The sequence below is a fragment of the Microtus pennsylvanicus genome, chromosome 7 (assembly GCF_037038515.1).
Source record: "Microtus pennsylvanicus isolate mMicPen1 chromosome 7, mMicPen1.hap1, whole genome shotgun sequence".
Lineage (NCBI taxonomy): Eukaryota > Metazoa > Chordata > Mammalia > Rodentia > Cricetidae > Microtus > Microtus pennsylvanicus.
The window spans coordinates 69,672,048-69,697,794 of NC_134585.1; the positions used below are offsets into that span (position 1 = coordinate 69,672,048).

At 42.0% G+C, this 25,747-nt stretch overlaps 1 protein-coding gene across 1 annotated transcript in view; it reads left to right on the top strand.

Moving 5' to 3' along the window:
* The first annotated feature begins 2,678 nt into the window (after window positions 1-2,678).
* Window positions 2,679-25,747, top strand: part of Ptgfr (prostaglandin F receptor) — a 35,953-nt gene continuing 12,884 nt past the window's right edge. Inside the window, exons 1-2 of the mRNA XM_075981088.1 lie at window positions 2,679-2,858; window positions 4,295-5,164. Coding sequence (XP_075837203.1) covers window positions 4,367-5,164 — 798 coding nt within the window. The 5' untranslated portion in view covers window positions 2,679-2,858; window positions 4,295-4,366. The remainder of the gene's footprint in view (window positions 2,859-4,294; window positions 5,165-25,747) is intronic.

A 25,747-nucleotide genomic window follows, 5' to 3' on the forward strand; every position in this document is an offset into this window, starting at 1 on the left:
CCCCTTGCTGTCCTGAGTTCCTTGCTTGTGCTCTCTCTCCTTCTGTTCCTGCTTTGGACCTTGAGATTTCTGTCCGGTGCTCCAATGTGGGTCTCTGTCTCTGTGTCCTTTCATCGCCTGATGAAGGTTAATATTCAGGAGGATGCCTATATGTTTGTCTTTGGATTCACCTTCTTATTTAGCTTCTCTAGGATCACTAATTATAGGCTCAATGTCCTTTGTTTATGGCTAGAAACCAAATATGAGTGAGTACATCCCATGTTCCTCTTTTTGGGTCTGGCTTGCCTCACTCAGGATAGTGTTTTCTATTTCCATCCATTTGCATGCAAAATTCAAGAAGTCTCAAAAATATATAAAGAACTCAAGAAACTAGACCATAAAAGGCTAGTCGACCCAATTATAAAATGGGGCACTGAGCTGAACAGAGAATTCTCAACAGAAGAAGTTCAAATGGCCAAAAGACACTTAAGGTCATGCTCAACTTCCTTAGCGATCAGGGAAATGCAAATCAAGACAACTTTAAGATACCGTCTTACACCTGTCAGAATGGCTAAAATAAAAAACACCAATGATAGCCTTTGCTGGAGAGGTTGTGGAGAAAGGGGTACACTCATCCATTGCTGGTGGGAATGCAAACTTGTGCAACCACTTTGGAAAGCAGTGTGGTGGTTTCTCAGGAAATTCGGGATCAACTTACCTCTGGACCCAGCAATACCACTCTTGGGAATATACCCAAGAGAGGCCCTATCATACAACAAAAGTATATGTTCAACTATGTTTATAGCAGCATTGTTTGTAATAGCCAGAACCTGGAAACAACCTAGATGCTCTTCAAGAAGAATGGATGAAGAAAGTATGGAATATATATATATTAGACTACCTTTTAAAAGTGTTTACCAGCCTCTTACCCTCTACTCTCTAGTCGGAAAGTTTTCCTTTCTGTGGATCTTCCGGTTTTCAGGAGCTATCTTTGGGGAATATAAGTAGGGGATCAGATTTGGGTTGCACATGGGCTTGGGGTGTATCATTGAAAGTTGTTCATTGTTGACTTTTCCACAACCGCTTGCCCTGATAATATTAATATGTCTATTGGTCTCAAGAAGACATGTTGACATTTAGGACTTTTAGTGAGCACCCAGGTGAGCTATGTCTTGGGGAAGGAACGTGGTACTAAAGAAGGAATTCCAGTTACAGATGGAGAGCGGATTGAAAAAAAGGGTACAATTTATGTAGTACTTTGAAAAAGGAATCACCATTGCTTTGATTGGATTAAGAGCTTCAGTTTGACACTGAATGAGCAAGCATGTTTCTTCCTTCTGTGCCCAGCGCCAGGGCAGCTGGTGTGAGATTCCCCACTCTTCAAGCTGCAGCGCTCCTAAATGGAAACGCTGGCTAGAGCATTTATAACTCAGTGGTTTGGCGGGAGGCCATTTGGTGTCCCAGGTGAGGACAGGGAGGATGGCCAAGACCTCTGTAGAGGTTCATTTCAGTGATGGAGGCACAAGGGAAACCATCCGCAGGCTGCACTGTGACTAAGGACTGTTAGTCACTAAGGGAAAGAGTGGCGCTCAGTGTCACATTTTCTACTAATTAAAACTCTCTGACCATACCCCAGGAACAGTTTAAAACATGCTATGACAATATCAATTAAAAAGTTCTCTATCTCCACCATGGGTGAGGGGAATGTGCAATTGTTCTTTCCCACAGTTAATGGCTAATTTATTTTATCTCACGTTTGCGCTTTATGATCCCTTTCAAGTTTCAGGAATTCAGAAGCGCCTGGTGGTTCTGGAATGGAGAAACAGATTTATCTCGATGTGGCACTGTTCCCCCCCTCCCCCCACACACACAGCCAGTGACAACATTTTACTGAATTCAGAATAGAAATTAAGAGCAGTAATAGAATCGCGTAAGTGTTGGGATGGGAAACGAGATGTTAACAGGTGTGGGGTGATCTGTTATCGGCTGAAAGCAATTGTAGTGGTAAAAAAAAAAGACTCGCACTGTACAAGTTCATTCAACATTACCCATTTATGATAACTGGGTTCAAGTAACAATTCTTCATGAAAAAGAAGCATGTCTTTATTTGATCATTAACGAATTTTTACAAAACCTATTAGGCGCACACCCTTTGCTGTGGATGTCACCTCATATTCTCTCAAGGTCTTTGATGCTACCAAAAGGCCAGCAGGTGGTCAGGAATGTTGTTCACACCATCTCCCCATTCCCTTACCCAGAGGGACTTAGGCTCCGGTGACAGTGGAGCCCAAATTTGTTCTGCTTACAGCAGCTATCTGCCACGAAGTTCTCTTTCAAACAGGCAGCCGTTTCTTCCCGTACCCCTTTCTGTTTGGGCTTGGAACGAGTTTATTCTGTAAGCTGCATTCCACAACCGAACACATCAGGGTCGAGACATGCCTTGGCCCTTCTCATTCCTGTCTTGCAGACTCAGAAATGGCTCTTTTTATTTGGAAATGAGTTTAAAGCAAAACTTTCCGTAGCTGTCCGGTGGCTGGAAGTATTGTCTGTTGCTGCTGGGTGGCCAAAGCATCAGAGGATCATGCTTTAGCCTCACTCTGTGCGGAAAGGAAAAGGGGGCGGAGAGGAGAGAGAGAGACAAGGAAGGGGCGGAGGTCATTGAGTCCTCCACACCGCGGAGGCTGCGAGCGAGCATCGCTAGGTGCCTTGGAGTTCAGGGCACATTTGGGCAAGCAGGTCCTGCGGCGCAGAGAGAACATAGGAAGTCCTGAGCAGCGGAGCCTGAGGTTGCAGCTGCGCGAGGCTGGGTGCGCCATGGCTAGCGGGGCGCAGAGCTCTTCTACTCCGGACACAGCCACTCGGTGGCCCACGATGCCAAGGTAACCAGCAACCCGGGTGGCTGCATTCCCACGGCCGGATTCCCACGGTCCCTGGATTCCCCAGCCGAATCCAGAGTTGATAAACTCCTATGGAGACAGCGGTAGGGGTCCTGGTGGAGAGAGTCTTAATGGCAGTGATTTTGGACCCAATTCGTGGCGCACTGTGTAGAGAGTGTAGAGAGAATGGTGTTTGGGTTGGGCTGTATGGATGGGGCTCGGTAGCAAGGATCCCTCCACTAGAGAAGCAGGCAAACCGGGCGGGCATACTCTCCTTGAGATTCCCGGCTGACCGCCCTTCATGGTTCTTACCGAGTCTGCCACAGACCTCTGGCGCCCTCCAGGGTGGGAGGGAAAAGAACTCTCGGGAGTTTGAGGAATTGCAAAAAGTTTCAGCAAGCTGGCTAGGGTTTGAGACAATGTTGCAAGCTGAGGTCCCATGGGGTGCGGGGTTTGCAACTGGCGAAAGTCAGCCTGTGAGTAAGACACGGAGGGGGTAGCCAGCCTTTTCCTGGGGCCCATAAAGCCACTGTGCTGTCGGATCCCCGGCCTCCGGGAAAGCTTCTCTGGGAAACCTATCTAATTAGCTAGCGGAGGAGTGGCTGTGGTCCTGTAACTAGTGAGGGTGCCTTGGGGGAAAAAAAAACAATACAGTACTTGTCACTGGGGATTGGACGAACCCGACAGCATCTTTCAGGCCAAAGTGTTGAGGGGACGATGCTTTCCCATTTGCTAGTCTTGCGTAGGGATTTCTGCCCTGGCAAAAGGAGAGCCTTAACACTTTCTTCCAGGAGTCAAAGTGAGCGAGCGTGTGTGAGTCAGTCTCTCTCTCTCTCTCTCTCTCTCTCTCTCTCTCTCTCTCTCTCTCCCTCTCCCTCTCTCTCTTTCTCTCTCTCACCCCCACCCCGGAATGAGTGTGTGTTTCTGTGTGTTGTTCTTTCATGATTTAGGTTTTAGAAGCGTCCTATTTGGCAGGAGTAAGCTAGCTGAAGCCCTGGAAGTTTACATAAGCTATAGCAGCAGGGCAAGCAGGTGCCTCACCCAGAAGCTCACCTACTTGCAGGTCAGTGCCCCATAAAGAAAATGCCAAGTGCTTAAAGGATTAGTTATTTAAATAAATGAAAACTCATTGGGTTGAAATCTAATCTTCATGCTTTAGGAAGACATCAAATGATTTAAGATGCCAGTTACATGTCCGAAGGGTTCTCAGAGATTTCTGTCTTTAGAGGGAAGTGAACTCACAGCTGTTAATTTGGGCGGCATCTTTACCTTGAAGAGAAAAAAGAATCCAGCAGATGCATGCTGGTTTCAAAATGCTGCCACCTGACTTATGATAGGCTGGGTAAATTCACCCCAGCCCAGGGTGCTGGGGGCTCTCGGTTTTAAATGTCAGATGACCAGCAATTTGGTCTTTTAAATTTCTGTCTTGTATGCTACAGATGTCTGCACTTTGAGACTACACAGTGGTGACGGAGAGATGACCTGAGGGGACTTCTTCTATCTCCACAACAATGTCCATGAACAGTTCCAAACAGCCAGTGTTTCCTGCAGCTGGACTAATCGCCAACACGACCTGCCAAACTCAAAACCGACTTTCAGTATTTTTTTCAATAATCTTCATGACAGTGGGAATCTTATCTAACAGCCTGGCTATAGCCATTCTCATGAAGGCATATCAGAGATTTAGACAGAAGTCGAAGGCCTCCTTTCTGCTCCTGGCTAGTGGCCTCGTGATCACAGACTTCTTCGGCCACCTCATCAATGGGGGGATAGCTGTCTTCGTATATGCTTCTGATAAGGACTGGATCCGCTTCGATCAGTCAAACATCCTCTGCAGTGTTTTTGGGATCTCCATGGTGTTTTCTGGTCTGTGCCCACTTTTCCTAGGCAGTGTGATGGCCATCGAACGGTGTATTGGAGTCACCAATCCTATATTCCATTCTACGAAAATCACATCAAAACACGTGAAAATGATACTGGGTGGCGTGTGCATGTTTGCCGTTTTCGTGGCTTTGTTACCCATCCTTGGACACCGGGACTATCAAATCCAAGCATCCAGAACCTGGTGTTTCTACAACACTGAGCACATTGAAGACTGGGAGGACAGGTTTTATCTCTTGTTCTTTTCTTTTCTGGGCCTCTTAGCTCTTGGTGTGTCGTTCTTGTGCAACGCCATCACAGGAGTTACACTCCTAAGAGTAAAGTTTAAAAGTCAACAGCATAGACAAGGTAGATCTCATCACTTCGAGATGGTCATTCAGCTCCTGGCCATAATGTGTGTCTCCTGCATCTGCTGGAGCCCCTTCCTGGTAAGATTTTAAAGTATTGCTTTCTGGGGTTTACCTATGTTCTGTGCAAGGTCTGTTGTCTTTATCAGGGTTACTGGTCTAGAATGTCAAGCTTTGAAATGCTAAAATTGACTCCAAGCTCAACTCTGGAAGACATGTTTATTTTCCCATAGGCCCCAAATTAAATGTGTTTCCAAACAGGGGTAATCATAGTCTTTCTTGCTTCCACGTGGGACAGTGTGAAGTAGCCTAAGTAGTAGTTTCCATATACCGGGTGTGATTATCCTCTAAAATGTTGATAGAATGAGTGGTTGTGATAGACCATTGTGTCAGAATCAGGTGGGTTTTGATAGAAAGTGACACAAAATTGAATCTGTGGGCAGAGTAGACAAGCTGCAATGTTACTTCTAACATGTAAAGATGAAGTCACAACTTGCCAACTATGGGATGAGCTGGGCTAACTGACAGGTCAGCCAACCCTGTAGATAAAGAAGAGAGGATCACTAAGGCCAGAATGATGCTGACAGTGTGTGTGTGTGTGATGATTGACAGATGGTGCTGACAGTGTGTGTGTGTGTGTGTGTGTGTGTGTGTGTGATGATTGACAGGTGGTGCTGACAGTGTGTGTGTGTGTGTGTGTGTGTGTGATGATGATTGACAGGTGATGCTGACGTGTGTGTGTGTGTGTGTGTGTGTGTGTGATGATTGACAGGTGGTGCTGACAGTGTGTGTGTGTGTGGAGGGATGATTGATGGGTGATGCTGACAATGTGTGTGTGTGTGTGATGATTGACAGGTGATGCTGACAGTGTGTGTGTGTGTGTGGGTGTGTGGAGGGATGATTGATGGGTGATGCTGACAGTGTGTGTGTGTGATGATGATTGACAGGTGATGCTGACGTGTGTGTGTGTGTGTGTGTGTGTGTGTGTGTGTGGAGGGATGATTGATGGGTGATGCTGACAGTGTGTGTGTGTGTGTGATGATGATTGACGGGTGATGCTGACGTGTGTGTGTGTGGAGGGATGATTGATGGGTGATGCTGACAGTGTGTGTGTGTGTGGGGAGGATGATTGACAGGTGATGCTGACAGTGTGGGGGGCGTGGGGAGCATGATTGACGGGTGATGCTGAGGCAGTGTGGGGGGGGCGGGGAGGATGATTGACGGGAAGGTCAGACATTCATCCTTTTACTTTCATTGCTTTAAAAGCTCTGTAGTCAGCAGGTACATGTGACAGCTTGGTATTTTAATCTGGAAATAAAGGAATTTGTAAAGCTTTCATATTCTTTTCCAGATAGAAGACAGAAAAACTGTAAGAGAAGCTATGGCCCAAGCTCACTCACCAAATTCACTTTATCTTGAGAGGAATAATAATATTCAATTAGGGAGGAAATCCAAACTTCTGTAAGAGGAAGGGAGAGAGTCAGGTGATTGCATTCCTTTGCCGCAGTGGTGGGCATGGCTGGCATCCAGAGATGAGAAAGAATCCAGGTTGGACCAAAAGTCGAAACGAGGCAGGAGGAGAATCAAGGTGGAACTAGAGGCAGTGCTGGGTATGGTAATCACAAAGGATGTTAGCTGAAGGTCTGTTGGTCATGCACGTTCCTGTATCCCAAGTATACCAGCTGTCTGAGAATGCACAGCTCTGATACACAGCACAGACGGCTGCTGTGCACACAAAAGGTGGTGAGTATGGCTCATGCTCAGGGGCCAAGAAAAGAGACCTATTTTATAACCCTCATTTGTTCTCTTTTTATGGCCTTGCAATCTCAGTTAAGTTTCTTCAGTTGTTAAATCATTTAGGAATCTATTCACACTTTCCCTGGACTAGCCAGGTAGAATGGTCCACTTCAGAGTGCTGGGCTTATTCATGACAATTCAGCTTCTGGAAGACTGCATGCTGTCTCCTGAGTCTGGAGTCTGCTTTGTCCTTAGTAGCATAATGTTCTAACTGAAGGACAAAAACTGGATACAACATTTTGAATTTCATCAGTGTTCCTTTTGAGTGGTTTAATGTAAGTATATGGTACTTGGCAAAAGAATTTAAGTTTTTAAACTAATGTGGTTTTTTTAAAATACAAAATGAGGCTGAGTGAACTGTTCTTAATTTGGTAATTATATGGAGGTAAAATAAAAAAAAAATGTGGGTAGGAATGTTAGGGAAACTTTGAGCGTGAAGGGTGAAGGCCATAGCTTATAAGCCCCGGCAATAAGAGAATTAAAGGGGACAAGCAATTCAGACAGACCAGGTGTCTTGAGGTGTATCTGATTTGTCTCCGATCATCATGAAGGTTCTGTTTAGCTCTGGCTTTTGACTTTGAGGAACTGGAGTGGAAGATTACCTCCTGTAAGACCATGGAAGAATGGAATCCCAGACTCTTGCCATGGATATGTTTACATTTTCTCTTTTTTGCTGGAAATTTTGGCTTCTTTTATTGATTGGATAGATAATGTGATTTAATTTATATTTTGAATAATTTTCAATGGGTTTTATTTTTATGAGGCCGCTTTCTTTCCTCCTCCACCTCCTTCTCCTTTTGATCAGCATGCTAATTAAGGCTTTCCTGAGGCATTCCCTTCACTTTCCTTTAGGAACTGTTGACATACTTATGTGTTTCTACTTCTAAGATGCTTCCCAGTGTGTAATTCCTCCTGTGTAGGGTGCAGAGGAGACACAGTGCACTTGTCTCCCCACTGATTGGTATAGGAGTGCTTTCAGCCATTCGAAGGGTTTGCCAAGTGTCTGTCGATCATCCCATTCTGGCTTGTAACCAGGTGGTATGGTATATTTCATTTCATGGAGGAGGAAAATGGAAATTGCTTTTCCCAGGAATTGAGATTTAGAAGTCACAAATAAACATTGCATTTCCTTAAAGTATAACTTCCTAGTAACATTAGGTTTTGCCATATCTGTATTTCATAACCGTCATTAAGATTAACTCAGATAAATTCACTGAATTAAAATTCCAGCCGACAAACGTAAGAAACCACACTAGGCATTTAGCTTAGAGTTCTCCATAGAAATACGCTCACTCCAATCTCTGAGAGCCAAACAACAATTATTAAATGATCTTTTGAGCGTCCTAGGCAAAGTACCTTTACCTGGAACTTACTAGGTAGACCTTATGTCCTTGAAGAACTTGTGGTGCTGCCTGTCCTCTCCTGTTGTCCCCTGAGGGCTGGAATGACAAGCATGTGCCACTGTGCCCAGCTCCAAGGAACCATTTCTTAATAATCTTTGTTTTGCCTTTGTATTTGTATATGCAATGATCCTTTCTAATGCTGTCTTCATAGAATATATAACTTTCAAAGGAGTTTACTACAATTGCTATGCATATTTCTCAAATTTGGTAGGGCAATAAATACTTGTTAACTGGTTGATTGAAACTTAGGTAGGATGGAAGTCAAGAGATTGGCAATGATTGACCAGAATGGATTCTGAGTTTTGTAGGTAAGAGTTAAGGAAGTACCGAAGTCAAATGGTAAGTTTTACTGTGTTCTACAACAGGACCTGCGGCTTATGAGCTGCTGACATTCAGCTGTCTCTTGGTAGAGGCCAGGTGCTTATTTCACTACCTCTTCAGAAGGATAAGTTTAGAGGAAGGAAAAGGAAGTATTTGAGGAACAAGATAATGTCATTTGTATGGAGTTTACCCAAGAAATGCCTTCTTTTCTATATGTAGAATTGAATTTTATTTTTTCTGAGGTTGTAACTCTTATGGAAATGCATCTAGTCACCTCTGTAGTTAAATATTTAGTCTTTAAGGTGATTATCATATAGATCAGTTGGGTGGTTAGTTTCACTTTGACTGAAACTGCTGAAGGTCCCAGTGTTATAGTCAGCAGGTTTTACAGAGTGGGGAGCCAATGATGGTGATGAGGATATCTACCCTGTGGCTATTTGGAAAGTCAATTCTCATCAATTTTTAAGAACACTGAATAGAAATCTCTATGTATCTCTGTCCTTGTTTTGGCCCTGAAGGACTGTGGATGAATACGAATCTATATGTGTTAAGTGAAAAGAAAATATAGAAAATCCATAAACATGCATTTAGAGCTGGATCTTGGCCAAACATTTCTAATCTCTTCACATTCTGTGTAGATGACAGTCAACCAAAAATTGATTATGTGTAAACCTGTGCCTGTAACATGTGTGTATGTACATAAGTAGTGTGTATATAATGTTATGTTCTTTAAAGTTTTTAGTTGTTATCTTATATTTATTTATTCATTGTGTGTGCAATATAAGCCATGTATATACAAGTACCCTCAGAGGTCAGAAAAGAGCATCAGAGTCTTTGGAGCTGGAGTTACTCAGGGCCTTTGGGAGATAAGCAAGTGCTGGGAAATACTGAGTCATTTCTCCAGTACCATATGTATTTTCATATAAAATACACATTTGTACATCTGCATATACATATATTTATATACATGTATGTATACATGCAGAGAGAGATCACACACAATTGTTAAATTATGTACAAAATTAAAACTATTAACTAGCCGCCGCGCCGCTCCGCCTCTGTGCGTCTGGGCAAACTTTGGTAGGGATGTGATGAATGAAAGAATAAAAGTTAAAAAATTGAACAAACAAACAAAAGAGCAGAATGGACTCTCACGCTGCTATTTCCTACTTTGGCAAAAGGTGTTTTGTTTCTTTTTTGTTTGTTTTCTTTTTGTTTTTGCTTGTTTGTGGGTTTTTTTTTTGTTATCATTGGAGGATTGCTGCTGATTTCCATTGTCTCAGCTGCTTTCCGTCCTAAATGACAGTGAGTCTTTAGAACATGAGCATCACAGTCAGGTCCCTGGCAGAATCTGTGACTCCCGGGTTCCGCTTCTCTACAGGTACCCAACAGCTCAGACACACACACTTGGGAGTTCCATTCAGAAGAAGGAACACAGTAAGTGGGATGGGGCCAGCGCCGTGTGAGCCATGCAGGCGAGGGCAGCCTTCTCACACTTGGTAGGCATGCGATGGGGAACAGCAAGGGTCACTGAGTGGCTGGACAGCAGTGGATTGGAAACTCTAGGAGCACATTCCGACCCCGAGTCTTGGCATCTTTTGCCTAGAACACTCTTCTGATATTCCTGCCACTTTTATGCTATTTTCTTATTGCTCAAATATTACCTCTTCTGGGCAGTCTTAAAAAATAACATTTCAGCACTTGGAGGCAGAGGCAGGCAGATCTCTGTGAGTTTTGGGGCCAACCTGGTCTAGAAAGAGAGTTCCAGGACAGCCAGAGCTGTTATACAGAGAAACCCTGTGTAAAGAAATATAAAATAAACACAATAAAACACATCTTCTCTCATCCTTTCCTCTGCGTTATTTACCTCAAAGCACTCAGAAGTATGTAATATTTCTTAGTTTGTCTGTAGTTATTTGGTTTTTGCCTCTCACATGTAAGCTCCAAAAGGTAGAGGGAGCCGAGCCTTCTTTATTGCTACATCCTCAGTTCTTAGACCCGTTTGGTGCCTGTAGTTGGTTTGTATAGTCGGTGCTAACAGAATATCATGCAAAGGAATGCTTACGGTGTGACCATATTGTCTCAGCTTTGCATTCTAAACCATGAGCTGGTTGGATTTAGACCTGCAATTCATGATTAGAATTGGAACATCCTGGGAGGAGGAAAACTTCCATCTGGAGGCTCCCAAGCAAGAGAACCTTGGAGAACCCTGGACATTTTGAAGCCTGAATCTGAATTAGAACTTAGAATCTTAGCATCTAGAAGAATCTTATAGATAAATAAGGCTTGGGATTTTATTATTTATTATTACAATAATCTGTTATGTGTCATTTCCTCAACTAGTCTCAGTGGTCTTTGATGTTGTGCCTTATGGAATTTGTGTTTTAATTTATAAACACTGGGGCATTGGATTAGTCAACAAGTGTTTAACAAAAACCTAATAAACCAAGTGCCGAATGAGAAGTACTGAGGCAAAAGAAAATATTAAGGAAAAAAACCTCAAAAGGTAGTATAATCTATCCCAATAGTTTTCATTGTCTTTCTCTTCCCTGACACCCGATAATACATGTAGGAATCTTGCCATAGAGCAAGAGGAAAAAGTACTTAGAATAAAGACTTCTAGATATGGCTTGCTCACTGCCATAAAGTGAAATCTTTACTCTAAATGTAGAAATTTGTCTAACATTGGGCTTGATATTGTCATGTCTCCACTGGCTGGTTGAATTAATATGTGTGTGTGTGTATTTATCTATCTATTTACCTGCCTAACTTCCTATTTACATCTTGATTTGTATATTTTTTGAGGCAGGTATTAGATATCCCAGGATGGCCTTAAACTCATTATGCAGACTTCAAGCTTCTATCTCCACCTCCTGAATTATAACATTACTGGTGTGGGCCACCACACTTGATTTACACAGAGCTAGGGGTCGAATCCAAGGCTTTGTGTATGCTACACAAGCATTTGGTCCACGGGTCATGTTTCCAGCTCTTGGTTTATATAGTAAGACTAGAAGACAGGGCACATTTTATATTTAGGAACCAGTCCTTAGAATAACCAGGCAGCCTGTGTCTGTGGATGGGAATGCATCCCATAGGGAGGGTCTCTTGGATGAGTCTTCCTCAGGGATATTTCCTTCAGCTGAGGGTAGCTACCGTGCCCATGATTATGCCACTGTCTCTGTCTGTAGTCATTCTATATAGTAATATATAGGCATAAAACTGGAGAACTTTGCCCTGTGTCTCACTTGGGACGTGTCCACAGGGCACTTCCTGCATTCAGGCATGCTGAGGTATCAGCAGAGGGCTTTACTTATAATTTCTTGACAACTTGTCTTCTGCCTTCTGCCTAGTCTTGCTACCCTCATGGACCCACAGTTTGGAAAGGGTTTGATGTACAGACCTCCAACTCAATGCTAATTTCCTGGAAATCTGTCTGCTCCAGTCTTATCTACATATAAAGTATTTTGCCTATAGATTTGAAACAGGACCAGAAAGGCATATTGTACTCTGTATATGGAACTGAACTTCATTGAGAAAAGTAATCTTCTTCCCCATGGAAAAATCTTCCCAGTGAGTGTCAATTAGTTAAAGAAAAGACACCACGAGGCTGAGAAATTACACAAAAATCAGTTGCTTAAAATGAGCAGGGTGGTCCGAAAGATTGTGTTATTTTAAGTTCATTTGTTCTTGGCAAAACAAGATTTCTTGTTTTCAAGAAGAAAGACATAAAAATGCCCAAAGATGTCACACAGAGACAACGCTTACAAAACATGACTTGAACCATTTAAGTATAAACAAATCAGAAACATGTGAATTATAGTTATGTCCTCGGGTTTTCTGATTTGCTCTGTGAGATTTTTATTGAGCCTTCATACATTTAAGGAACAATTCAAGATATGGATATTTCCAGATCTTTCTGGATTCACAGACATAATTTTACATGTTTGGACGATGTGAACAGTAGGTATAGGAAATGCAATCACATCTGGATTTGTTGGGAAGGCTTTAACAGCCAGGCCAATTTGTGCTGGCATAGCCATGTTGTTTATCTGTGTTTGGGAAGGAGTGGGGGAAATTCATCTTTTCATCCTTGTCAATGTATCTTTCAACGCTTGTACAAACATGTCACTCTGTTTGTGCTCTGACCTGGATGTGAGGGTGTTAATGCCACAGAGGACTGGGTGCAGTTATGGTTTACACAGACGGGGAGACAGTTTCCTCACTCCTCCTCAAATGAAAACCAGACTGTAGGATGCTGAGAGGGAGTGGGGCTGTGGTGTGACAGTGAAGGAGACAGAGGCAATTGGATTCTGTGGGTGCAATCATCCTAGCCTTTTGAGCTGTGTGGAAAACCAAGCCTTCCCTTGAGAGCAGTCGGAGCACAGAGACCGGGAGCAGGACCGTGCACATCACCACCTCTTAGCTATCACCTTGGAGTGACCCTCAACTAATTTTGCGCTTATGGGAACTAAATGCGATAAGAATACTTATTTGAGATATTATTGGGGCAAATCATATGACTTGCTGAAAACCATAACAGAGGCATCGGCACGCAGTAGACAGCAACAATAACAGCAGCAGCAACAGCAACAACACTTTGTGAAGCCATTGCCGTGGTTTCTGCTCACCGTGCTGATGAAATGACTTGTGTTTAATTCACATAGATGTTCTTCATGCTTTTTCCCCACTGAGAAGGTCTGATTGAGGCACAGGAAAAGGGTAGAAGGTTTTACAGTTTCAGGGAAGAGCTTTGGAAATTTTTACTTGTTCCTGATTTGAATCTTTATTTCAGTGTCTCATCCAAAGTAGATGGCGCCTGCCCATCACTCGCTCTTTGCTCCATTTAAGTATTCTTAGACTTTAGGTAGCAAATCAAGTTAAAGAGCAAGAATGGTTGGAACTATTGCAGGGTGCCATGCTTGAGGCTGAGAGTGGTGCCAGGGAGAAGAAGACAAGCTCCTTTCCAGAGAGGAGGCATAATGCAGATGAAGTAAGAGGTGTAGGTGTTTGCTCTTGAAGAGACAGCAGAGTGCAGGGGTTTCGAGTCTGCCTGGCAAGCCCACTGTTCTTCACCCTTGGCCATGTGATTGGAATGATTTGCTCTCATACAAAGTGGGCATCTCAATAGCACCCGGTTTATAGGTTTGTGGCAAAACTGGGTAGATGAATATGTGTGAAGAAGCACTTAAAAGCATGTCTCATGTACATTACGTGCTATGTGTTTTCAGTTATTATGGTATTATTTTATTGATGCTGTTACTATTAAATGACAGTTCTGTCATATAGCAATTTTGTTAATGAGATAATCTAAGGGACTTTATAATCACCGAGTTAATGATATGAGTGTGGCATGATCAGCTGTTTCTCCCACTTTGGAGACTCACTAGTAGTTAGTACTGATTTGACAAATTCTTATTAGGCACTTATCATGTGGCAGGCCCTGTTATATTATTCTAGAATATCAATTGCTATGATTCAACTGTTCCTAAAATTTATATCCTCAAACAAGGGTATTCAAATAAGGTGGAGGGAAGTGTCAGAAGTTGAAATAAAGTAATAGGAGGTATTTTATTTTGTATGATATTATCTTTGACAATTTGTTTGGATTTTTTTTAAATTTTAGGTATTCAGTGAATCAATTTTTTTAAATTTATTTATTTATTAAGGATTTCTGCCTCCTCTCCGCCACCGCCTCCCATTTCCCTCCCCCTCCCCCAATCAAGTCCTTCTCCCTCATCAGCTCGAAGAGCAATCAGGGTTCCCTGCCCTGTGGGAAGTCCAAGGACCGCCCACCTCCATCCAGGTTTAGTAAGGTGAGCATCCAAACTGCCTAGGCTCCCACAAAGCCAGTACGTGCAGTAGGATCAAAAACCCATTGCCATTGTTCTTGAGTTCTCAGTAGTCCTCATTGTCCGCTATGTTCAGCGAGTCCGGTTTTATCCCATGCTTTTTTTAGACCCAGGCCAGCTGGCCTTGGTGAATTCCCGATAGAACATCCCCATTGTCTCAGTGTGTGGGTGCACCCCTCGCGGTCCTGAGTTCCTTGCTCGTGCTCTCTCTCCTTCTGCTCCTGATTTGGACCTTGAGATTTCTGTCCGGTGCTCCAATGTGGGTCTCTGTCTCCTTTCATCGCCTGATGAAGGTTAATATTCAGGAGGATGCCTATATGTTTGTCTTTGGATTCACCTTCTTATTTAGCTTCTCTAGGATCACGAATTATAAACTCAATGTCCTTTATTTATGGCTAGAAACCAAATATGAGTGAGTACATCCCATGTTCCTCTTTTTGGGTCTGGCTTACCTCACTCAGGATAGTGTTTTCTATTTCCATCCATTTGTACGCAAAATTCAAGAAGTATCTTTGACAATTTGTACAATGGAAAATTGTCTAGAGTATGTCTTTTAGAAAGAAAAGTTACTTGGCATGGAAATCCAAAGCCAAGGTACGTAGTAGTTAAAACCAAGAAGAGAAAAGAGTAATGTCTACAGTGTGCATTGGAGACAGTGTCATTTGTGCAGGTTGTAACATCATTAGAATACAGTAGATTGCAGAGAATTCATATTTTTTAAATTGAAAATATATTATTCTCTTATACACTGTGACCACAGTTTCCCCTCCCTCCACTCATCCTGGCATGGGTCTGCTGTGAAGTAATATTAAGAGATAATTTTCAAGAAATGAAATGAACACTAGAACAATTAAAACAGATAATAAATATTGAATTATAAATTAATATTTTATACAATCTTTGGATAAGTGATATGACTCAGAATGGAGAAGACACATAAACCATTTGAGAAAAGGGAACTGTAGCAGTTTCTAGAACTTTCTAAACATTTAGTCTTGGAAAAGACTGAAAATAATAATTAAAATTTCTATGAATTTTAATTATAGAAATTGTGAAGCTAAGAAAGTTCTTAGATTTTTTTCCTTACTTACTAACTCCTTCACTGCCCTGTTCCTTTCTGAGGGAAGGACTGGGTGTCTCTCAGGTAGAGGCAGAGAAAGCAGTAGGAGAAACACCCTTGGAAAACAATTGCCGTGGACTCTCAGAAACAGACTTGCCAGCTTCTTCACAGGCTGTGCTAGAAAGTGATGAGAGCTTTGCTCTGAATATAGAAGGTTGAAAGTAAATCCTTGTCCTGAAAAAATACCTGTATGTAATGAAACTAATTTCTAATGCATGTCTACAATCTGTCTAGTAAATCTAATTGCTACACACAAATCCATTTTTAATATGGGATGGGCATAACAATTTCTCTTTTCTTGCCTCTTCTTGGAACAAACAAGGGATTAACTGCTCACTAACCATGAAGCCCTGGGTGGAACACAGACATACATGCCTGAGCACCAATCATATGCTCGTAGCAGCTACACAGCAGTGACTAGCTGTTGTGATTATCACATGTTCATCATTTGGCTTTTCACATTTTCACCTGGCTCAGGTTCAAAAGAGAGAAAGGGAGTTTGAAATGAGTGGATAGCTGGGAGGCAAAAGGCAGAGATGGGGTTGGAGAGCAGACAACGCTATGCGGGCTGAAGAAGCCTGGCAGTGCGCGCGTGCGTGTGTGTGTGTGTGTGTGTGTGTGTGTGTGTGCAGGGCCTGCTTAGGAGCACTGCTGGAAAGCAAGGCTTCCCTCACATCCACAGCTGTTATCCCTGAAGAACAATCAGTTTCATGAAATGCATTCTCTTAAGCTACATAGGGAGGCTTCATTAGCTACAAAACCTTTGTCAAAAGCATAGCAGACTGCAAGTGAGGGTCAAATTTTCTAAACCCTGCTACCTTGAGGGAACCACCTCTCACAGTCTACTTGCCTTCTTCTGCTCAGATAGCATGGGTGGTTGTCACTTTGGGTCTTTGATTAATGGGCTAAAGATTCTCTGTCCCACTGATTGCTAGGTCTCCTTTGTGCAAGGGCATATGTATTTTTCTAAGTGGTTTTGAAAAGCTCTTTGGATAGCAAAGAACAGATAATTCTGATCTTTAAAATAATTGGAAAATGAATTACACAAGGTTCAGAAATATTTTTCAATTTTTATTGCAATTTAATTTAGTACTTATTTTGTAGGTAGGAAATTGATCAGCTTCTTTTGTGGTTATTGACTTTTGTTTGGTGCGTAGGAAGTGATTTTCTAAGAAAAACTGATGTGACAATATTTATTGTATTCTCTTTTCTAGCATGGACCCTTTATTTTTATATATACTTATCTATAGCCCCATTCATAACTATGTCTTAATATATGTATATGTCTATATACACATCACATCTTTATCTCTGTCTTTCTATGTGGCCAGCAAGCTCCTAGACTCTGCCTGCCTCTGCTTCCCAGTGCTTGGATTAGAGGCTTTCATAGGTAGGCTGCCTTTCTCCTTCAGGGTTTGGTCCTCATGTTTCCATAGAAAGGATTCTTGCCACGGAATCCTTTTCATAATCCCCATGATGTTTAAGTTTTAAATACATTTACAGCTCAATTTGGCTTGATTTGAAAGTTAATAATCTGAGTTTTATTTTGAATAGTTAGCTGGTTGTCCTCAAATAACTAGTGAGTGTATATGGAAGTCTTGCACAGCACACATTTTGATCTTGTCAAACCTGCTAGCCAATTCTATTTATCTACTTTCCTTTTTTCTCGTCGTCGTCGTCGTCGTCGTCGTCGTCGTCGTCGTCGTCGTCGTCCTCCTCCTCCTCCTCCTCCTCCTCCTCCTCCTCCTCCTCCTCCTCCTCCTCCTCCTCTTCTTCTTCTTCTTCTTCTTCTTCTTCTTCTTCTTCTTCTTCCTTTTTATGGAAAGGTTTCCCTTTGTAGATCTAGCTGTCCTGGAGCTTTCTGTGTAGACCAGGCTGGCCTCAAACTCACAGAGGTCCCCTGCCTTTGCCTCCAGAATGGGGAATTAAAGGTATACACCACTGTGCTCACACATTTATCTCCCTTTTATCCAGCATGTGCATTTTTCATTCTTTCCTTCACAAAATTCTACACAATTTATCTGAAGAAATCTGATGTCCTGTTTTTATCGTACTGGTTGCATTCTGGAATTCGGTAATAGTAGTTTCCTGTGTGCTTGGAAACAGCATGGGTTAGATGAGAAAGCTCTTTCCATATGCTTTATTACAGCCAAGGTCACCTGTGCACACCCCCTATTTCACCTTGGCCCTTGTTAGTCTGAATGGAAGCTATGGCTGCCTTTATCACACCACAGGCAGTCAGGGACTGAGTTACTGCCCCCCATAGAGTGCCAGGGCCCACTTTACACTGTGGTCCCGTCTCCCTACCACCGAGCCCCTCATCTCTTTGCACTTTCTTTGGCAAGGCTAGTAGTAAACGTGGAAGGTGCCACGAACTGGCCATGCTGATGGAATCAGGGCATGAAGAATGAGTCACTTGCTTAAACCACATAGGTCATTGTTTCTCAAAACTCACATTCTTACAATAAAAACTGGTTTTACAATGTCAAATTAATTTAACATGTGACTTTTGCTAATGCGGTAATTTTGTCTGTAAGTTGCTGGAACGAACAGCATAGCCACGTAGCACTGAGTTGACTTGCAGACTATCCCAAGCTATCTTTGTGTTTGGGTATAGACATTCCTGAAACGCATCTTTCAAGCAAAACAGGTCAAGATTTCCTTTCCTCTTCTCTCATCTCTCATGTCTTCAGTGCCTTTTGGTTGGCTCTTGAGGCTGGGAGCAAAAAAATCAAATATGGTTAGAAACTTGCTTCTCTTACACAACTGAAACTTCCTATCCCCACGCCGCAGCCTGTATCTAAATAGATGCTTTCTCTGCTAATTCAGAAAATGTGAAGATAAACTAGATGGGGGTCAGAGAGTGGAAGAGTGTGGATAAATCCCATTTTATTTATTTATTTATTTTTTATTATTTTTCTTTTCTTTTTTTTTTATTGAGAAAAAAAATTTCCCTCCCTCTCAAGTCTGAAGAGCAGTCAGGGTTCCCTGCCCTGTGGAAAGTCCAAAGTCCTCCCCCCTCCATCCTGGTCTAGGAGGGTGAACATCCAAACTGGCTAGGCTCCCACAAAGCCAGAACATGAAATAGAATCAAAACCCAGTGCCATTGTCCTTGGCTTCTCAGCAGCCCTCATTGTCCGCCATATTCAGAGAGTCTTGTTTTATCCCCTGCTTTTTCAAGCTAAATAAGAAGGTGAACCCAAAGAAAAACATATAGCTATCCTCCTGGGTAGGGGAAGTAGACAAGATTGCCAGGCAAAAAATCGGGATCTTAAGGGTGGGGTGGGAGGGGGGTAAGGGGAGATGGGGAGAGAAAAGTGAGAAGGGTAGGATGGGGAGAACTTGGGGCAACGGGATCATTGGGATAAAGGAAGGTTGGATAGGGGAGCAGGGAAGCACATATCTTAATTAAGGGAGCCATCTTAGGGTTGGGAAGAGACTTGGACCTAGAGGGGCTTCCAGGTGCCCAAGGCAAGGTCCCCAGTTAGTTCCTGGGGCAGCTGAAGATAGGGAACCTGAAATGACCCTATCCTATAGCCATACTGATGAATATTTTGCATATCACCATAGAACCTTCACCTGGCGATGGATGGAGATAGAGACAGAGACCCACACTGGAGCACTGGACTGAGCTCCCAAAGTCCCAATGAGGATAAATCCCATTTTAAAAGGTTGTTTTTAAAGAACTCCGGGAGCTTGGTGCTGACCACAGTGGTCCTCAGTACCTGGAATTACCCCATCCCTCTTGTTGTCCTGAACGGTTTGGGTTCAGTGTTGCCCAAGACCTGTGTATTAGTAAGACACTTCTGAGAATTCCTCCCAGTGTGGCACACCCTAAGGGTTTGCTTAAATAAGAAATGTTTCTTTTCAGAAAGGCTTGAATAGAATTTCTCATAGGAGGAATAAAACCGTGTGATGATCTCCATGTCTCTTATTTCCTAGTATTTCAGTTCCTTTCCTAAGTGTAACTAAGAGAGCAACAGAAGGCTCTGTTGTCCAATGAATGGAGAGTGTTTCTGATGCAGTTTAGTGTCATATGTTTCCAATGATCTATTCAACCTTTCTATTCCTGAGATTATAATTTAATTGCATTTCTCTCTTCCCTATAATTTTACCACTAGTAGTTCCCAGAGTTTACAGTGTGTGATCCTCCTTTCCCCATTCTGAGTTCATCTCAGCTCTTCATCCATTTTTGCCAAGGTTGGTAGACTTGTATGGTGTTGATGATTTTGGTCATACCAATGAAGTTAGGGCAAGAAGAAAGACCCACCTTAAATCGTAAAGGTCATATCTATCTCCAAATGAGAAAAGTACCCACCATCCCAAAAAATAAAATCAAAACAAAACAATCAGTCAAACGAAGAAACAAACATCTAAAGTCCTTATAAAAATCAGTAAGTTCAAAGACTTCTGTAAGGGTACATGGTGGTTCTTTTTCCCACTGAAAGCCCAAAGCAGCTAAGGCCAACTCTTTCTTATATCAAGGGAACACAAACAACTACTTTGGCAATGAAAAAAAGATGAAATAATTCTAAATGTGTGACTGTGGGCAGTGGGCTTTGCTTTTCAACACTGACCATTCATGCTAAAAGTGTTTTCTGGGTATGAAGGAAGAGATGAAAATCATCTCTAAGAGTATATTACCTTGAAAGGTAGAGGCAGGAGGATCAGGAGTTCATGGTCAGTCTCAGATATAAATTAAGTTTAAGACCAACCTGGGCTACCTGAGATTCTGACCAAAACCAAACCAAACCAAACCAAACCAAAACGAAATAAAATAAAACAAAAAACCTCTCCCTCCAAACTGTATCCCCCCAAACTAAGCCAAACCAAAACCAAAAACAACAAATAAAACAAAACAAATCAACAAACAACAAAATAATATGTTGCTACAGAACATTAAATTAATTGAATTCTTCTTTTAAATTGTAATCCTGAAATTCTTGATTTGCCTTTTATTACCTTTATTGTATTTTCTATGGAACCTGTGCTGATTATTCTAGCTTACATTTATCTCACATTGGATGAAACAGATCAAATTTGATCTGTTCCTAGTGTGTTTGTTTGGTGACTGGCTGTCTCTCAAGTTAGTGGAAACTCCTTAGTGACAAGCCAACGTCATCTGTTTCTACTTTGCTTCCTTTGGTGCCTTGTATGTGGTTTAGAAAGGCCCAAGGAAAACACAGCTCGTCCTTTAAAATCCTTTAATCACAAATAAAAATTCATGAAGGAAATAATATCCTTATGGCAATGGTTATTAAGTGTCCAGGATGTCATATAAGGGTTTTGCTTGAAAAATATTTTTTTGAAGAATGTTATAATGTTTTTGAAATATAACTATAAAACTGTCATTGCGGTGATTGTTTTGTTTGTAAAGTTCTCGTTTAGAAGTTTTGTTCTAAGAATTCAGAATTAATGAATGTATTAAGAAACACCCTGCATGCCTATCTCCTGCTGTGTACACAGGCAGATAAAGTGCCTTATAGATGCCAACCTATTGAATCCCACAGTGTTCTTCTTGTACTTGTCCTCACACACAGAGAGCATTAGCGAGTATTTGGAGGGCTTAACCCAAAGGATGTAACAACTTACAAGGTCTGTATTTAGCACTGTGACATATTATCCAACACAATTAGTCACTCATTATATCTGAATTTTTAGTTAAAAATAAAATATCCCCAGACAAAGGCCAAAGGTGTTCTGACACAAGGAAAATATAAAAATTTGACTGTGATTTGTGGAGAAAAATAATGTGACTAAAAAGAGTATTCATTTTCATTCTATTGTTATGATAATGTAGGTCTGACTAAAGGGTTGTTGGAACAAATCTGCTAAAATTAGCACTTAAAATAATTTAAATAATTACTCTCTTCTCCTTTATAGACCATGACATTTCCTAGTCTCTTATTTTCCCTCCTTGATCTAAACTAACCTCTAATTTACCTGAGAAAACCTAAAATTTCCAAATTTAAAAATAGTCAGTCCTGTTAGTTGGCACTGGATATTAAAATCACTCTTAATGTTGTAAGGAGTATTTTGGTCTTTGAGAAACATCGTTACCTCTGTAATTGGAATCTTAAAACTCCACACAGAGGTCGTAAGTCCCTGTCATGTGTTCATAGTCACCCAGAGGTCACAGGTCACTCCCATGTGTTTACAGTTACCCAGAGATCACCCTTGACTGTGTTCATGGCAGACCAAGACCTGCCAGACTTTGATTAAAACCAGAGGAAGGTGCGAGGGGCCTGGTGTAGCATTTTGGTTAAAACAAAGCAAACCTTTCTCTTGTATTCATCTCACTTCGAATAGAATGCTTATTGGCACAAGTGTCTTGAGCCTCTAATGGCTTTAGAATCAGCGCACTACTGCTTGCATTCATACCTAGATGGGTCTGTACCCAGAGGATACCATAGTTCTTTGTGTGTGTGTGTGTGTCTGTGTCTGTGTGTGTGTATGTCTTCTATGCATATCCATATCTGTGCATGGGAAAACCTGAGTTGCAAGGCTGCTCTGTCTTCATCTTGTTCCCTTGAGGCAGGATCTCTCACTGAATCTGGAACCAGGATGGTGGTCCATGAGGCCCAGGGATGCTCCTGTGTCCCTCTTCTGAAGTGGTGGGTTTATAGGCATTCATGGCAGCACCCAGTTTCTTATGTGAGTTCTGGTATCTGAGCTCAGGTTCTCACGCTTTCACACCACCATCCTGTGTGTGCATGTGTGTACATGCATGCGTGTATGTGTGTCTACATGCACACGAGTATAGTGTCCCTTGTAGATCAGAAGCTGGATCCTGAAGCTAGAGGTACAGACAGTTATGAACCACCCGATATGGGTTCTGGGAACTGAATTTGCAATAGCAGTACTTGCTCTTAGTTGCTGAGTCATCTCTCCAGCTCCAAGCTCTTGATTTTTTTGAGTGGATCCAAAGGTATGGCCTTAATGAAAATTTACCATTTTTAAAATAAGCCAATGGAAACATATATGTAAATTTAATGCTTACAAATATCTACTCATTTATTCCCTAAATATTTCCTCAATGCATTCATTTGTCCGTGTTTGTTCAAGCTAAGGCTATGCCTTGAAGTGGTCAGTATCTCTTGCCTGTGAAGGGTAGGTTCTTCTGTGAGTGTTGGTCACAGAGTGTGATGGTCAGTGTAGAGAGGGACAGGGAATAGGTTTCCAAATTATGGTTACCCTGAGTTGGGGTTGGTATAGGGATGTTTTAGATTAGATGGCACAGATAGTGCATGTCTAAAAGAGCACAGCTCTGGATGACACCCAAGATTTTTTTTTAGAAGACCTTACACTATTTTAATGAGTTCCCGAAAGAAGCAAACGTTTCTGAAGAGAAAAAGAAAGATGGTACTACCACAATTAGCCTCAGCAAATTCTGTCCTGAGGTCTCTATGGTTTCTGAGCACTTCATTCCAGCTTCTGCACCAGGGAGGAAAGGCTTGTATTGATTCCCAGAGAAACAAGAAACTCTGCTTTTCCTACTTTGGTCTTGCATTCACCTACCAAACATTTGACAGTCACTAAGTGCAGAGAGACCTCAACTGTGTGATTTCTGTCACTGAGCCTCTCTGTCACTGCTGACTCCAAGCCAATGAATACACTCAGTCCATCTCAGTGGGGGTATGAAGTGAGTCTCCTTGGCCCGTGTTTCAACCTCTACACCAGTGAAGTCAGTTCCTATAGCTTAATGTATGCTGCAGAATTTGCTTACCCCCAACTGTGAGCATACTAACCACATGTCCCCTAACAAATTATTAAGAGTATGTGAAATTCAGTTTGGATAAAGATGGATTAAGGACCATATGTGTTTTCACATATTATCCAGCTAAGCATCTAATAAATTAAGTACTACCTACTCCTTAACACTATTATGGCCCTGGTTGTAAAATTCTGTGGTAATTGAAAGGTAGTGACCAAATACCTCCCGCTGACATTTTCACATGTGTTACATGGACATATAAACATGATTAAAATAAGATCTTAACTTCAAAGGAATGTGTAGCTTATTTGTGGAGGTATGAGCAGGACTAACTCTGTTACAGAAGACCCATGGCCTTTCAAAGGAGCTCATTTTCAGAGGAAACTTCCTCCATAGGAAGTCAATACTGTGTTCTTGGCCATAACCCTTGACATTGGGCTCATTTAGCCTCTGTTTTGTGAAATGAGTTCTTACCTGTATTCTCTTTGAGAAGGACCTTTTAAGTTTTATTGTTAATTCATGAACTTTCTTTTCTTGCATGGGCTAAATGGCCCTGTCTTCTCCTCATACATTTCTTTCCACAACTGTAGCAAATGCCATTAGAAGTTCATGCCATATCCCAGGTTTTTTTTTTTTTAATATGAGCATGCTTAATAAAATCAAATCTTCTCTAAGGTGCCAACTAGACTTCATTACCTTTTGGGAGTTTAGACTTCTGGGGTTCAGGATTTGAGGGATTTTGTATCTCATACTAGACACTAGTTAACCCCGTCAGGGAAATCTGGATGCCAATCCACTTCATCATCCATATTAGTTGACCGGAATCCAAGGCGTTGGCTCTATTTATTTTCTCTTGCATGTTTCTAGAGAAACCATATTGTTTTAAGTGAGGCCATTTTTGTGGCATTACTTTCAAAACCTCTCAAGAATACAATATCTTTCACATAACTGCAGAGCAAGGGCTTGGCTTTCTGGTGTTACAAATAATACCACAAGGCCTGGCAACTTGATAGAAAGAAGTAGCAGAAATAATATAACGGAAAAAAGGCTGGTAGGACTTGAGGTTCAGTTTCACACAGTCGTGCAAACAAGAAACTCTCTGATATTTGTTGATTTCTCCAGAGGAAGAGAGACTTAGTGTTACGGAGTGACAGGAGAATGGTGGATACTGATTGCTGGCACTATGCTTTCGATTTGGAAATGGTTATAAAATACACACAAAGGTTTCTCTGTTGCCCTTCTTGAATGTCTTCACAATTTAAGAACAATTTGGAACTGATAACTGTTTTTTCATGTTTATTTACACAGCATCACTGTGGTAAACTGTGTCAAGGTTCTGGAGAAAGATATTGGGCTTTGACACTGTCTTTTGATTGCTCCCTGGGGCCCTAGTGTGAACTTCCAAAAGAGCCTTTTAACTCTGTCATTTCCCAGTCAGAGATCAGGTCATGGCAAGGTTTCCAGGGCGCATGTGTTTGGAAGAAGTCCGAGCTCATACATAGAGAAGCATCTAAGCTGTAGTTTTGACCCCGTACCCTCAGGCAGGATAGGAGGGCCATCCTGCTGGTTGGGTGCTGGCCATAGATTAACTGCCTTTTTAACTCCCCTCCACCAGAGCTGTAGACCTGTTCTTTATTCTGTTATTTCTTTATGTTCTCTGCAATCTCTGAGTTGTCTTAACCTTTGTGCCATAGTTGTGCTGTTTTCTCTGACCATAGGATAATCCTTAGATGGGAGAAATGATTTTTTCTTTAAGAAAGTGTATGTGTTGTATATGTTTATATATGTGTGTCCACATGGATGTGGGTGCACATGTTACACACCTGTTTGTGGAGGTCAGAAGTCAACGCAGATGTCATTCCTCAGATTCCATCCACCTTGGGTTTTTTTTTTTGTAAGATAAAATCTCTCTTTTATAGGCTGGCTAGGCAGCCTATTCCTCCTGCATAGACAGCTGAAATTGCCCTCTGCTGGGCGCCACCAGGACTCTGCAGCCCAAATCCAGACAGCCCAAGTAGCACAGAGTGTGCTCCTTTGCTCCTCTCCACACTGTTGCCTAGAGGCAGGGTCTCTCACTGAACTGTCTGCTCTTTCTGCTAGGCTGGTTAGCTTGTGAGCCTTCAGGATCCACCTCTCTCTGCCCCCAACCCATGCTACAGTTAGAAATATGCCCAGATTTTTGAGGGTATACTCAGATTTGAACTCACGTCTTCATAGTTGCTGAACAACAGTGCTTTTCCCCACTAAGCCACTTTCTTAGCCCCTAATGACATTTCTCGGAAAGCATTGCTATAATTTGGATCTTACTGTACCCTACAGGCCTATTTGTTGAAGCTCTGGTCCATGGTAAAAGCTTTGGGGATGGTGTCTAGTGGAAGGATGTTAGATAATTGTAGGCATACCTTTGAGACTCTAATTCCTGTTCTGTTACTCCTTGCTCCTAGATGTCACTAAGTG